Below are 15,063 nucleotides of genomic sequence, written 5' to 3' on the forward strand. Positions count from 1 at the left end.
ACCCATTTTTTTTACTTGGGACAGCCCTCTAGTGTATTTATGGCTACTCTTTTACAATGGGGCTGTCCCAAATTATATTAGATTAATTTGGCTACTCAAAATTATTGGCAATTATGGGTCCAATAATCAGTTTTGGCCTCAAATTCGATTCCCAAAATCCAAATCAAACAGGGCCTGAGATTTTATGATCCGATAGATTCAACATATGGACAATCCAGATCATCCGATAGACTTCTGCACTCAAGATTGATTACAGGGCTTTGGATTTTACGATCTGACACGATTCAAGATATGGACAATCCAGATCATTCAACCACAACCGCGTTTATGATGGTGATGAGCTAATTGGGATTAATCATAACTAATCCACAAAAGCTTCTATTTATCCACGACTAGCCTTGGCATTCCTCCATTTATTTTGTAACAACAGTGTAAATTTAATATAAATTTGGTTGGAAAATATAAGAATAAAAATAGACTAAATAACATCCATATTTTTTTGGGTATAGTAGGTAATGAATTTTAGATTTTCTCCAAAGAAAAATGCTATAAAGACAATGGTTGTTAGGCTTATTCCTAACAGCCCAATTTGGGTCCCATGTGCAGCTCCACAATGGGGTCCCATCTGACCCCACCTCGATGGGATGAATCTAGCCCCCTTGTGTGCTCCGTCATGATTAGAACTCGGCAAAGAAAAGTCATGCCATGGGTTTTTGTTTTCATTGAGGATGAGATGTTCATTCGGCATGAGATCAATGGTCATGATTGCAGATACATATCACAATGTGGGACCCAAAAATTGTAGTTGAGATGGGTCCTTTCACCTCTTTTTTGCAAGGGCTCCCTTCAGTTTAGACTTCTCTTTTTTAAATTGTGTTATTTGCAAAAAGATTTGTTGTTTTATTCAGTTCTGATAGGCTGGCTCAAAATAGAAAGTGAGAGAAATTCTAGGAGGAAAGTTTACTATGACTCTAACCATTTCTAATAGTTTTGGTCTTCCAATATGGAATGGGATAAGGTTCATATTTTGTAGGGTTTTTCCTATTTTCAGTATCTAATTTTTGTTTTCTTTTGTGCCTAATTTGTAGAGAGTATCTAGGAATTTTAGGAGTTCTAATCAGAGTGGAAAAGGTGGCTGAGAGTTGGACATTATTTAGGAAGTTATAAGAGATTTTAGCGCCTGATTTTTTCGTTTTTCTTTGTTTTGTTGCAGTAGAATTAGGAAGTTCATGTTGAGAAGGTTACATCCACCCAAATCTGTATATATGTAAAACTCCAAGGCAATCAGAGAACAGTAGCACTGCTGGTTTGTTTTTCACCATAAAAAAAACTCCATAATCACCCTCTTGTTCCTTTCTTCAAGTCCCAGCACCAAGGAGGCATTGCTGCTCCAAAGGTTCAGTGAGGAATTGAATTCTGCTACTCGCAACCCGACCCGAACTCACACCATCATTCAAGACTGGCCCATGATCTCCAATCTCGATTCTCACGTTTAACTCTAAAAACAGTACGTATTAGAGTTATCTTATGCTATTACAGTTCTACTATGATACATGCTCTACACACTTTAATTGAATAAAGTTTTAAGTTCAATTTATACTCTACACACATATAAATTTCACACACAGGTCAATATCAAATCTTTAAGTCAGATTGGTCTTGTAAGAAGATTATATATGCTCTAGAGTGAAGTCGTTTCACTTCGTACATTGATCTCTAGTACTTACACAACCTTCTCATTGAACATTGCAGCAAGAAGATGAGTTTGTGTGAAGATATGTTGATTAAGATTCTTGCACGGTTGCCTTCAAAGTCTCTTCATAGATTTAAGCTTGTATCTAAGGAATGGTACAATTTGATCTCTAAGGGGACTTTATCTCGAAAGATTCTACCTCCATTCATGTTGGGTTTATTTTACCAAAACATACAGCGCTCGGGATATGCTTTTGTACAGTCTAATTCTAAGGTTGCCAATGGAGTTAATATGGATAGGAGGAGTCTAAGTTTTTTGCCATGCCACCAGAAAATAAGAATTGCCAATTGCTGCAATGGGTTGCTTCTTTGTTGGTCTAAGGGAAGTGATTCGGATCAGAACCTGGACTTTAGTCAATATATTGTCTGTAATCCAATCACTAAAAATTGGGTTTCTCTCCCCGAGGTTCATAGAATTGATTCTCTCCCCATGGTTCATAGAATTTATCGTGTTGCCTCATCTATAGAGCTAGAGATTTTCTCTTCTGAGACAGGAAAGTGGGTTGAATCTACAGTGCACTTGGGATGCGAAGGTTATTTTTTGCGTGAAAAACAACCTGTTTTTTCTAGTGGAGCTCTACATGTGGTGTTTTATCCCCATCATGTGTTGAAATTTGATATCAAGGAAGAGAGATGTCGATTGATAGAATTTCCTGAACCTGTGAACCGTGCTTGCTGCTTGGGAGAGTCTGGTGGGTGTCTTCTTTTAGCTAATCTCACTTCCATAATGAAAATATGGACACTCAGAGATTGCCAAAGTAGTGAATGGGTATTGAAGTATAGTATTGAAATCAAAACTTTACTAAAGCAACCTTCTCAACCCATCCCATGGATCAATTTCTCAGCTTTTCATCCGGTTCTAGATGTTGTTTTTCTTGAAATGAAACGTGATATACTTTCTTATCATCTCAAGAGCTCAAAGTTGGAGAAGTTTAATTTGGACCAGAACCCATCCTTTAGAGCTCTTTATGATTACAAGTCCTTTTTATTTCCTTTCTCTCCTTGCCAGGACACTTTTGCTAACTAAAAGAAGGAATGGTTACATCTCCTTTCTCGGCTCGGCGGGACGCCTATTCTAACTAGAAGGAATTTCACTGGCCTTTTGGTTTTCCTGTTTCTTTGTTGTTGGGAAATGCTATTAACACTCCTTTATTTTTGTAAAGAACACTATTAAGGATGACTTTTGTTCAGATTATAATCCTTCTGTTTTCTTTGTTTCTCTGTATTTTTGGATTCAGTTGAATGCGCAGTAAGTCTTTCTTGGTGGAACTATTATAATGAATTTTGATGGATAAAGTACTTGGAATCATCCCTCAAGGTTACTCAATAAGTTACTCAATAAAAAAAGGTAACTCAATAACACAAAGTCCGAATTTAGAAGTATATGTAAACTTAGTAAAACTTAGGGAAAGGTTACTAAGGTAAAACTTAGTAACTTGCATACTCAGCTAAACATGGTGGGACCAATCACGGATGATTGAAAAAAAAAAAACTAATCACCCAATCAATGGTGTTGTAGGGGTGATTAGAAATAAAAATTTAAAAAGGGTCCTTATCGAAAGAGCCCTAATCACCCAAATCATCAGCAGAACATCTAAGGCCCTGCTCATTTTGGATTTTGCGAATCGATTTTGATTCCAAAACTGATTATTGGACTCGAAATAAAATGACAATTTGGGTCTAATAATCGGTCTTGACCTCAAAATTGATTCCAAAAATTCAAAAAAACAAAAAACAGTACCTAAGATTTTATGATCTGACATGATTCAACATATGGGCATCCAGACCGTGCAATCTAATTTTGGGTCCAATAATTAATTTTGGACTCAAATCGATTCTCAAAATCCAAAATGAACAGGGGCTTAGATTTTATGATCTGAGATGATTCAAGTTATGAACAGGGGCTTTAGATTTTATAAAAGGACAGTGGCTGCTAGGCTTATTGTTTAAGACTACTCTTTTACACTAGAGGGGGGCTCTTCCAAGTAAAAAATAGGGGTGGATATACCATCTTCCTATACAAAATAGGTTAATAAAATCCAAAACGAAATAGAACTGGTAATCAGTTCTAATTTTCCTATTTTTAGTATCTAATTTTAGTTGGTTTCCTTTTGAGCCTACTCTACCGAGAATATTTAGGAATTTTTAGGAGTGCTATTCAGTGTACAATAGGTGGCCGAGAGTAAGGAGATTATTTAGGGACTTTTGAAGAAATTTTAGCTGCAGTGAGAAGAATAAGGAGGTTTAAGTTAAGATGGCTACCGCAATGCAAATCTCTCTCTCTATATATGTAAAACCTCAAGGCAATCAGAGAACAGTAACGCTGCTGGTTCTGTTTTCACCATAAAAAAAACTCTATAATCGTCCTCTTGTTCCTGCTGTTCTACTTCCAGAATAGCCCAAGATCTCCAATCTCGACTCTCGCGTTTAACTTTGAAAAGGTAACTATTAGAGTTCAACCATGATACAAAGGGAGAAGATATTTTCACCCCTGGGCCGCATTACGCATATATGCGCCCCCCTTATAACATGATTTTGGCGTGAACAGTGGGCAACTTTAACTCTTTTTAACGTCAAATCACGTTATAAGGGGGACGTATGCGTACTACAGGGGTGAAAATATCGTCTCCCTTATTGAATTAAGTTTTAAGAAGTTCAGTTTCACATATATGTCGATATAAGTTCTTTAGGTCAAATTGGTCATGTAAGGAGAATATATTGTTGAGAGTCATCGTCAACTCTATACATGCTCCGGAAGGGCCGGGCCCTCAAGGACGGGCATGCGGACCAACAAGGTGAGGACGCTGGCCAACATGATTTGGTCCCACTTGAGTTTGGTAATTAGGATAAGTTTCTAATTTTGTGCTTTTGAGTCAGAAAAGGAAAAGTTAAATTATTAGACAGCTAATTCGTATGGGTGTTTTGTAGTTGTGTTAAAAAGAGCGTTTGAGTTATAGTATAAGTCTTCAATTAGTAGTTAGTTTTATTTAGGATAGTGAAGATCTTTAGATAGTGTAGCGGCTGTTTGAGTTATAGTCTGAGTCTTCAATTAGTAGTTAGTTTTATTTTAGGAGAGTGAAGGTCTTTAGAAAGTGTCGGTGTTTTGGTAGGATAGGTGCTTTGCTTATAAATAGAGGAAGTCTCTCTCTCCATTTCTCGGCTTTCACTTGCGCTCTAGGGAAATTAAATTCCGAGAAAACACCTCTTTTTTTCTCGAGAAAGCTAAAATAGTGGTCTTCACTTGTTTTCCCGAGAAACTAACAAAATTAGGTGGAAAATGTCAAAAATGACATGGAAAATCCCACAAATGACGTGGAAAAGAATCTTTTCTCACAAGTGTGAGAAACCATTTCCCACCATTTTGATGAGATTTGCTTTCCCGGGAAAACAAGTGAAAAAAGATGGGCAAGCAGTTTCTCGGGAAACCTTTTCCTGCACAGTTCCTGCGCCTGTGAACAGGCATGGGAAACCTTTTCCTGCACAGTTTCTCGGGATTTCTTTTCGTTTTGCCACGTCCATTTCTCGGGAAACCTTTTCTTTTCCTTTCCCAGGAAAACAAGTGAACAGAGCCTTTGGATTTGTGCGTGTGGGAGTTGCTTCTTGCTTTGTTTTTGCTTTATTGAACAAGTGGTATCAAATCCTTTTGTGTCTTTGATCCTCGTTTTCTGCCTATATATGCTCAAGAGTGAAGTTTTAATCCTTACATTGATCTCTCGAACTTACTCAACCTTTTTATTGAACATTGCAGCATGAAGATGAGTTTCAGTGAAGATATGTTGATCAAGATTCTTGCTCGATTGCCTGCGAAGTCTCTCCATAGATTTAAGTGCGTATCAAAGGAATGGCGCAATTTGATCTGTAAGGGAACTTTATACCGAAAAATTTTACCTCCACTCATGTCAGGTCTATTTTACCCAAGCTTTGAGCCCTCAAGATATGTTTTTGTGTCTAATTTAAAGGGTGCCAATGGAGGTGATACGGATATGATTCCTCTAAGTTTCTTGCCATGCCATCAGAACATAAGAATTGCCAATTGTTGCAATGGGTTGCTTCTTTGTTGGATGGTGGAAAGTGATAGGTACCAGAACCAAAAAAAAATTCGCTATATTGTCTGCAATCCAACCACTAGAAAATGGGTTTCTCTTCCTAAGGTCCATAGAATTGGTTATGTTATGGGATTGGTCTACAATCCTCGCATTTCTGATCAATTCAAAGTTGTTTGCTTCATGGATAGAATTTGCCGGGATGCCACATCCTTAGAACTAGAGATTTTCTCTTCTGAGACAGGAAAGTGGGTAGAATCTAGAGTGTTCTTGGGATCCGAAGGTTGTTTGGATGGACTAGCAGCTGTTTTTTCTGACGGAGCTCTACATGTATTGTTGTATCCCCATCATGTGTTGAAATTTGATATCAAGGAGGAGAGTTGTCGATTGATAGAATTGCCTGAACGCCTGAATGGAATTGTTATTGGCTGCTTAGGAGTGTCCTGTGGGTGTCTTCATTTCGCTTACCTCGACACTCCCGAAATGAAAATATGGACTCTCAGAGATTGCCGAGGTAGTGAATGGGAATTGAAGCATGGCATTAGATTCAGTGCTTTACTAAAGCAACCTTCTCAACCCAACTTATGGAGATTCAATTTATTAGCTTTTCACCCGGATCTAGATGTTGTTTTCCTTGCATCGCAAGGCGAGATACTTTCTTATCATCTCAACAGCTCAAAGTTGGAGAAGTTAAATTTGGACCTTAGCCCATCCTTTAGAGATCCTTATCGTTCCATGTCCTATCTCTTTCCTTTCTCTCCATGCCTTGACACCTTTGCTAACTAGAAGAAGGAACATGTCCTTTCTCTCCTTGGGGGATACCTTTGATTACCAAAAGAAGGAATTTCACATGCCTCTTGGTTTTTCTGTTCCATTTGTTATTGGGAACTGGCATTAACACTCCTTTTATTTTTGTAAAGAGAACTATTTAGGATGACTTTTTCGGATTATATTACTTCTTTCTTGGTTTCTCTGTGTATTTTGGATCCAGTTGAATGCTAGGCATACTTGGTGACCTGGGATCATCTTATCAAGGTTTTCTTTATGGCATTTGAGTGACCTTGCGGGTAGTGTTCTGAGAATTAGTGTCTTTTTCAATGGAGCATAAAAGTAACTTAATGTAGACGAAATGTGGATCTGGAATTATAAAACATAATCTACGTGTGGTCAGATTTTAATTGGAAGGCTCCTAAATTGATGCATTACCAGAAAGAAACATTCTAAGGTAAAACTTACTAATATTAAGCCATTCAAAAAAGAACTTACTAATATTTTGAACCTTTTCAAAGCTTGCTTACACATCTAAGCATAAAACATGTAAAAGTTGGTATTGTCTCTCTTCTAAAGTTCTAAGTTGGAACTATTGAAAAAACACTTTCCTCCCTCACAAGATTTTGATGCGCACCATTATATATTGAGGAAAACGTTGTTGCGCTTAAGCGCACCATCTTTTGGTGCGCTTAAGTGGTTATGACTCCTCCCATTCGTTTAAATGTTTGGGTCCCACATACAGGAACCAATGGGAGGCGTTATAACCACTAAAGCGCACCAAAAAAATGGTGCGCTTAAGCGCAACAATGTTTTCCTCAATATATAATGTATACAATATGAACTTAAGTAGCCCAATGTGGATTAATGGATGGATGATAAGGACAGATTGGAATAAGCAAAGCACTTTCATCTGCCCTACATCTTCGCTTAATTGTGGATTTACGGATGGATGATGACTATCCACTTGGGAGTTGGGACCTATCACGGATGATTGAAAAAAAAAAACTAATCACCTAATCAATGGTGTTAAATGGGTGATTAGAAATGAAAATGATCAAGGATCCATATTGAAAAAACCTTAATCACCCGACTGATTAGTGGACTCAAAATAAATGAAAAGTTGGGTCTAATTATCGGTTTTGGTCTCAAAATCGAGTTCAAAAAATTCAAAAAGAACAGGACATAAGATATTATGATCTGTCATGATTCAACATATGGACATTCCAGATCATGCAATTTATCTTATTGAGGATGAGATGATCATTCGGCATGAGATCAATGGTCTCAATTGCACATAGCTATCACAATGCGGGGCCCAAAAATTAGAGTTGAGATCGGCTCATGCTTAGGCCTTGTTCAGGGTAGTTTGGGGATTTCAGTTGTTATATAATAACCCATTTTATTTATTTTTATTAATTGTTTTGTTTGTTCTTTGTATATTATACAAAAGGAAGTGATGTATTTATGAAATGGGAAATGTTATCAGCACTACTGTATTTTGATGAGGGCACTCCTCACTATTAAAAGTAACATACAGATCGGAGGGTTAGGATGAACCTATGGAAATGATTTTTGGGGCACAACCTTATTAGGTTGTGGCCCATCTAATGGACTGTTTGGATCATCCTATGGTGCGGGCCATACCATACTTTTAATAAAGTGAGGAGTGCCCTCATCAAAATACAGTAGTGCTAGGAGTTCTATTTAGTGTCCAACAGGAGGCCGAGTTTATGGAGATTATTTAGGGAGTTTTGAATAAATTTTAGCCAGTCAGTCTCTCTCTCTCTCTCTCTCTCTCTCTCTGTATATATATATATATGAGGAAACTGTTGGGTGAGCTAGCTTGCCCAATCACATGGGGGCCCACTTTGTTAGGATGATCCAAACCATTCATTTGAAAGTCCCTTACATAGATGGGGGGTGTTGTGTCTGTCCATTTTTGTCCTCCACAAATGGAGGGGTTAGGATGATCCTATGGAGTTGATTTTTGCTACACACCCTATCTATGATAAGGCCTTGCAAATGAATGGTTTGGATCACTCCCCAAAATGTGGGACCCATGTGATTGGGCAAGCTAGCTCACCAATATATATATATATATATATATATATATATATATATATATATATATATATATATATATATAAGCCTCAAGGCAATCAGCGAATAGTAACCCTGCTGGTTCTATTTTCATCATAAGAAAAAACTCCATATAATCTCCTCCTTATTCCTTCTGTTCTAATTCCAGCCCAAAAGAGTAATTGTTGCGCCTAAGGCTCAGGAAGAATTGAATTTCAGCTACGAACTGTCATTCCAGAATGGCCCAAGATCTTCAATCTCAGCTCCAGCGTGTAACTGTAAAAGGGTATGTATTAGAGTTCTCCTATGCTATTAGAGTTTTACCATGATACACATTATTATCTAGAGAAATTATATGATGGCAATAAGCCCAGAGGGCAAATCCTGTGGCATTCACCAAATAGCAATAAGGTACGATTTCGTTTTTCCTGATTCTACTTTTGCAAATATGCCTTCTGTAAACTCTTCTTGATTTCACAACAAATAAGGGTCTTATTAGAATGATGTAAATCTCGAAAAGTTGGCTTTATTGGCCACGATATTTTTAGGTTTTGGTAATTTGTTCTTATAATCCAAGGCTCTATGACTTGTTACGTGCCTAAACGGGACCCACTTGTGGTGGAATAAATTAATATGCTATTTTAAAGGTAAGATCGGTGACCGATCTTACCATATCTGATATATTTAGTAGTTAGGATAGATTAGGATACAAATTTAGATTAGGATAGTCTTTAATTAGTTATTTTTATTCTCATAATAAGATCTTTCTAGATGTTAATCATTGAGTGCTTTATTACGCCAAGGCCTTATGGCCTCCTTGGTCATGGGCGTTTCTTTTCTAAAAAAGAAAGAAAGAGATGTATGATGTTGGCTTTGGCTTTTATCCTACTAGTAAAATATGCACGTGCACCAGTAAGGTATTTTACAAATTGTTTATTTCAATATTTATTAATGAATTAGTATAACTTTTAAAAAATATTGTTCAAATATTGTTCAATATTACTACGTAATTATTGTTAATTTCAGAAGAAATTTTATATTAGAATAATCAAAGAAATGACAAAATGATCAATTAGTAGAAGAAACAAGGAAAAAATTTCTTTGAAAGAACAAAAAAACTTCTCTGATTTATTGGAGGAAGAAATAAATGTTGTGGGGTGGCATGGATCGAATGTTTGCCTGAAACTGAGTTTTTCCAGAGGCTCCCTTCAATTCAGCATTCTTTTTGAAAGAAAGGGGATATTTTTTTACAAGGAGGAGAGAGTGTTTGAGAGGCAGAGAGATAAGACTGTAAACGTATCATATACATATCACAAACCTAAGCAAATCTGCATCAAGTTTCAAATCTATAAAAAATCAAATCATAATGATAGTTCCAGCAGAACCTAATTCTATCATTCCAGCAACCTATCAACATGCAATTCTCCAATTGCCAGCTTCCACCACCGAACAAGATCTCGCTATCTAGCGGTTTCTAAGAATCAAAGAACAAAAAACATGATAAAAATCTCCAAACCCTATTTCAAAACATCAGGAGAACACGCACAACTCTTCCCGAAGCTTTTGATCCATCGGAGAGACTGAGCTCTTAGTAACAATTTTACCTACTAAAATTGATAAAAATAAAATGTAAATTAATTTAGAATAGATATTATACAGTCTATACAGATTTTCTTTTGAAAACCATAGGCACCTGATCAGGATTTCCGACTGAGAAATAAAAAAATATACAGAAATAAGAATTCCCACAAATAACATGGCAAATGGCAGGGACATTGCAGCAGTGAAATGACGAAAGTACCCTAGACAAATCCGACTTAGTGAAATGGCAGGGACATTGCAGCATTAAAGGCAAGGGCCCCGTGCGATGCACGGGCCGACAAAGAATTGTACAGACCACATCATAGGTTGATCCGAACCGTCCATGTGATGGAACACAACATAAATAGGTTGTGCCCGTAAAATCATTTCCATAGGCTGATCCTAGCCCTCCAATCTATAGAGGTTTCCATAATTGTTGTTCCTCTTAAGGTGCCCGAAATTCGTCAATATTTTTACAGGTGTTCTGCATTCGTAATATCAAACTTTCCGTAATTTGACCCTCACATAGTGAATAAGGAAAAGTAGTTTTTTCGTCATCGTTAGGGGTGTAACTCGGGTCGGGTTGAGGCCAACCCAAGGAACCCATTTTTCCAACCCAACCTCACCCAACCTGGCTGGGTTCAACCCGACCCAACCCGATTTGCAATTTCCTCAACCCGACCCAACCCGATTTCCAATTCGGGCTGGGTTGGGTCGGGTTGACCCAATTTGATATGGTACCAATTGTTGACCACCTCAACTCAAGCCGGGTTGTTTTGGATTTTGGGAACCAATAGTGAGTCACCAATAATCAGTTTTTAACTAACAATCGGTTCTCAAAATCCAAAACAAGCAGGGACTAACAATTAACAAAGGGAAATGTTATCCGTCATTGTCATATAACGTAGTTTTTTCATCATTGTCATATGTCAATACCTCTTTTTGGTAGTTTTTTTTTCCGTAATTGTCATAGACAGGTACCATACGTCGGTACTTTTCCTATGCAATTGACGATTGTACCCTCAAATCATTTCTCATTCCAAGAAACTTCTAGCATCAAAATGACTTAAATGCCCCAAGCTAATAGGATACAGTAGGAAGTTTTTCTAAAAGAAGGGCATGGAATTATCATATGTAATTATTTTTTGGGAACAATCAATTTATACTGTGGCCCATTAAATGGACGGTTGGATCATCCTATGATACAAGGCGTACAATTCTTTTGAAAAATACTTGATTGTACGGACTTACACCATAGGTTGTATGCCAAAAATCATTTCCATAGGATGATCCCAGCACAGTTGCGGGGTTTCCAAATTATGTCATTCATCTATAGATTGTAGGGATGCGATCACCATTTTGGAATGATCAAATGGACGGTTTGGATCATCCTATGGTGTAGGCGGTAAAATATTCACTCCAATTTTTGATAGGTAAGTTGGGGTTTTGTGGGGACCCCTACCGGCTTATTAAAAAATAGTTCACTACATGGGCTTACACCATATATATTGTAACAAGAATTTTGTGACAAAGCTTGCAAACCAAAAACATATTTCTTACACTCCCTATTAAAAAAAAGTACTGTATAACTTACACCATAGGATGATCCAAACCGTCCAATTGATGGGCCACATCGTAAATAGGATGTTCCCAAAAAACACATTTCCATGCGATGATCCTAGCATGCAGTCTATAGAGGAACGGCATATTTAGGAAACATTTATTGATTGGAGGGTTATAATTATCCTATGGAAATGAATTTTGGCACACAACCTACTTACATTGTGGCCCATCAAATGGACGGTTTGGACCATCCTAAGATGTAAGCCATACAGTGCTTTTTGAAGAACAATACTCACTCTAAGGACTTACACTATAAAAACTCTCATAATCACATCATTTCCCTCTAAATCATGGGGAAACGGGTCAAGCTGGCCGGGTTAAAGTGACCCGAGAAATTTTACGGGTCATTGGGCTTGGACTCGCACCCTGCCCGTGGGTCAACCGGTTTTTTGACGTATGTTTTTAAGATTTTTTTTTATAGGGATTTGCTAGCCACCTTCGCCGAGCGTACTTTTCTGCTTGTTCGCCCATCCTTTGTTGGAAGTACGGTTTGTGCAAAGGTGGCTAGCAATACATAATAGTAATAAATAATAATCAGTTTTAAATGAAAAATTACGGGAAAAATGGAAGCAAAGCAGAAAAAATACGAAAAAAATACCGAACGAGGGTACTAAAATATGACAATTACGGCCAAAACTACAAATAAAATTGAAAAATTATGACAATTACGAACAAAAAAAGGCAAAAAAGGAGACAGCTGGCGTTTTTTTTAACTCTTGTTGAAGGGCATATGAGAAGCGGAAATGACGAAAAAGTAGTGAAAAAGGACATACTTGAGAGTTTTATGGAAATTAAGGCGGGACGCATAAGGAAATAGCAGGAAAGACGCAGAAGATTTTCCAGGAACTTTCCCTTTTAGTAGTAAAGGATTTCTTCTTAAAAATTTAGAGGAATGATATACGCAAGGCCTTCTTTATGCAAGGGCCAGAGAAGGGCCCTTGAATATATCCACATCATTATGTGCAACCGAATTCAGTTTCTCAACCGACTTTTAAAATGACGTGGATATATTCAAAGGCCCTTCTCCTGCCCTTACATAACGAGGGCCCTTGCATCTGTCATTCCTCAAAAATTTAAGCTTCTAAATTACCCGTATGGTAAACCAGTAAAGAAACACGATTGTTATGAAAACTACAGAAATACCCTCTTAAATTAGTAGAGCTGGGGAAATTAGCTTTTATAAACAAGATGGCCCACTATAACACATATCACATGGGTATAGTGATTACAACCGTTGATTTTACTAGCCCTATCTTTTGCTGAAGAGATCATTTCTAGATGATTAAAATCCTGTTTGGATACGTCTAAAATCAGAGGATACGCCTAAAATCAGATTGTATATTGTTTGGGGGAAATGATGTTTCCACAAAATTTTCCAAGATTTTCATTGCATTACATTTCTTTGTCTTTTCCTTAAAATTCAAGCGATAGGGAGTCTAAATGCAAAATAGAGAAGCATGAGTAGAAATATCAATTACCTAAACCTTATATACAAATTGTTTAGAAGTTAATTACAATAAATTTAAATATTCTTAAAGCACTGCTAGGAAGGAGCCACGTCCACTAAAAGACAAAATAAGGAGCTCAAATCCCCATTAAAGCAATAAATTAATGTTGGAAAGGTAAAATCAACGGTAACCTCAATCCCGTTTTCATTTTCCAATTTTCTAAGGGGGATGATAAATTCGCACCCCTGTAGGATTTCATTGTTCAACTAAAAATATTTAAATTGAATAGAACTCTCTTCCATAATGTATGGCAGACCTTGGAAGGAAACGTGTACTATTAATCGCAGCTGATTCTTTCTTTTTTTTTTACTTTTAAATTGCCGTTGAATGGTTACATACCATCTCAACTACATCTTGCTTTCATAGTTTTTGCGGAAAATGTTAGTATAACCCTCATCCTTATTGGATGATTTTCTCTTTTATCTCTTATCTTAACTACTTTGAATATTTGTTTTTTTCTTAAAAATAAGATATGTTCATGGCAAGATGATTAGAAGCGTTCATATTGATGGACAAGGCCCCACCGCCCCAATAGCAAGTTTGTTATGTTGATGGACAAACTGCTACAATGCCCATTACATTTTAAACTCTCATGCAAAGTTTGCAATTCCTTTTTCAATCAAATGAGCCTAAGTGCGTGTTTGGCGTACCGTTTAAAACACCGTTTGGAGTTTGAAACACCGTTTTGCGGCCAAACGGCCTTTTGGGAGTGTTTGGGTGCCAAGCCACCGTTTGAAACGCCGTTTGAAACGCCGTTTGAAACACCGTTTTGAACCCTCAAAACGGTGTTTTGCAAACGGAGGAGGGGGAGGTCCGTTTGCAAAACGCCGTTTTGAACGGAATTTTTGGGCTATGGGTTTTTACGTGTTTGCCCTCACCAAAACCCATTTTTACATATATGCGTGCGACTTTATGCGTTACGTCAAATACCAAAAAAGTGGGGATATTAATATCATTCTTGAGGACACAAATTTGTTAAATTGTTAATATTTAATTCAAAACAATAGGGCTGCTGATATCATTATATGATCTCTTAATTTTGATTTTTTAAAGACAAAAGAATTAAAAGTAACCATAGTTTCTTACTTTCTTCATCTACTTTGCAAAGTTGCAAACCCACTCGTCTGCCTCACTTCCTCAGCGCCTCCACTCATCCGTCAAATCCGGCCGTTAAGAAGAAGAAGGATAAGAACCCCAAAGGTATAGCCATTTTTATTTTTTTTGGCAATGATGTTTAATTTTAATAGTGTTTGAATGAGATCCTAATGACCTTTTAATATTGGACCTAATGAGAGAGTAGTTGCGTTACATTGAGGCCAACCAAACAATGCTCTTTTTGGTCATTTTACCACTAAAACTCCGTTTTGGGGCATTTGCAACCAAACACACAATACCTCCGTTTGCCGTTTAAAATGTCGTTTTGATCTGACGAACCAAACATGAAAATGCCGTTTGGCAAAATGCAGTTTTGAACCAAAACACCGTTTTGCAAAACGGCGTTTTAAACGCTATTTCAAACGGTACGCCAAACACACCCTAAGTTTGCAATAGGACTTGGCACATCATTCTAAGTTTCGAACTATATATGTCTGATTTGACACTCTTTGGAGATGCAAAGTTAATGAATTTTCCATGAGGTTAATAAGATTTGATATAATGTTCCTAACATTTATTCTCCTTCTATATCTACCTTCCAATGGATGAAA

General features: G+C 37.2%; 2 protein-coding genes across 2 annotated transcripts; both read left to right on the forward strand.

Moving 5' to 3' along the window:
* Window positions 1-1,759: 1,759 nt before the first annotated feature.
* On the forward strand, window positions 1,760-2,779 carry LOC143891330 (F-box protein At5g07610-like). The gene has a single exon (XM_077395923.1). The coding sequence runs from the start codon at window positions 1,760-1,762 to the stop codon at window positions 2,777-2,779; it is 1,020 nt and encodes a 339-aa protein (XP_077252038.1).
* Window positions 2,780-5,507: 2,728 nt separating this feature from the next.
* Window positions 5,508-6,581, forward strand: LOC143891331 (F-box protein At5g07610-like). Its single transcript, XM_077395925.1, has one exon. It carries the CDS (start codon window positions 5,508-5,510, stop codon window positions 6,579-6,581), a length of 1,074 nt encoding a protein of 357 aa, XP_077252040.1.
* Window positions 6,582-15,063: the final 8,482 nt, after the last annotated feature.

The sequence above is a fragment of the Tasmannia lanceolata genome, unplaced genomic scaffold (genome assembly GCF_043159265.1).
Source record: "Tasmannia lanceolata isolate RefF3 unplaced genomic scaffold, GAP_Taslan_0.1 ptg000013l, whole genome shotgun sequence".
NCBI lineage: Eukaryota > Viridiplantae > Streptophyta > Magnoliopsida > Canellales > Winteraceae > Tasmannia > Tasmannia lanceolata.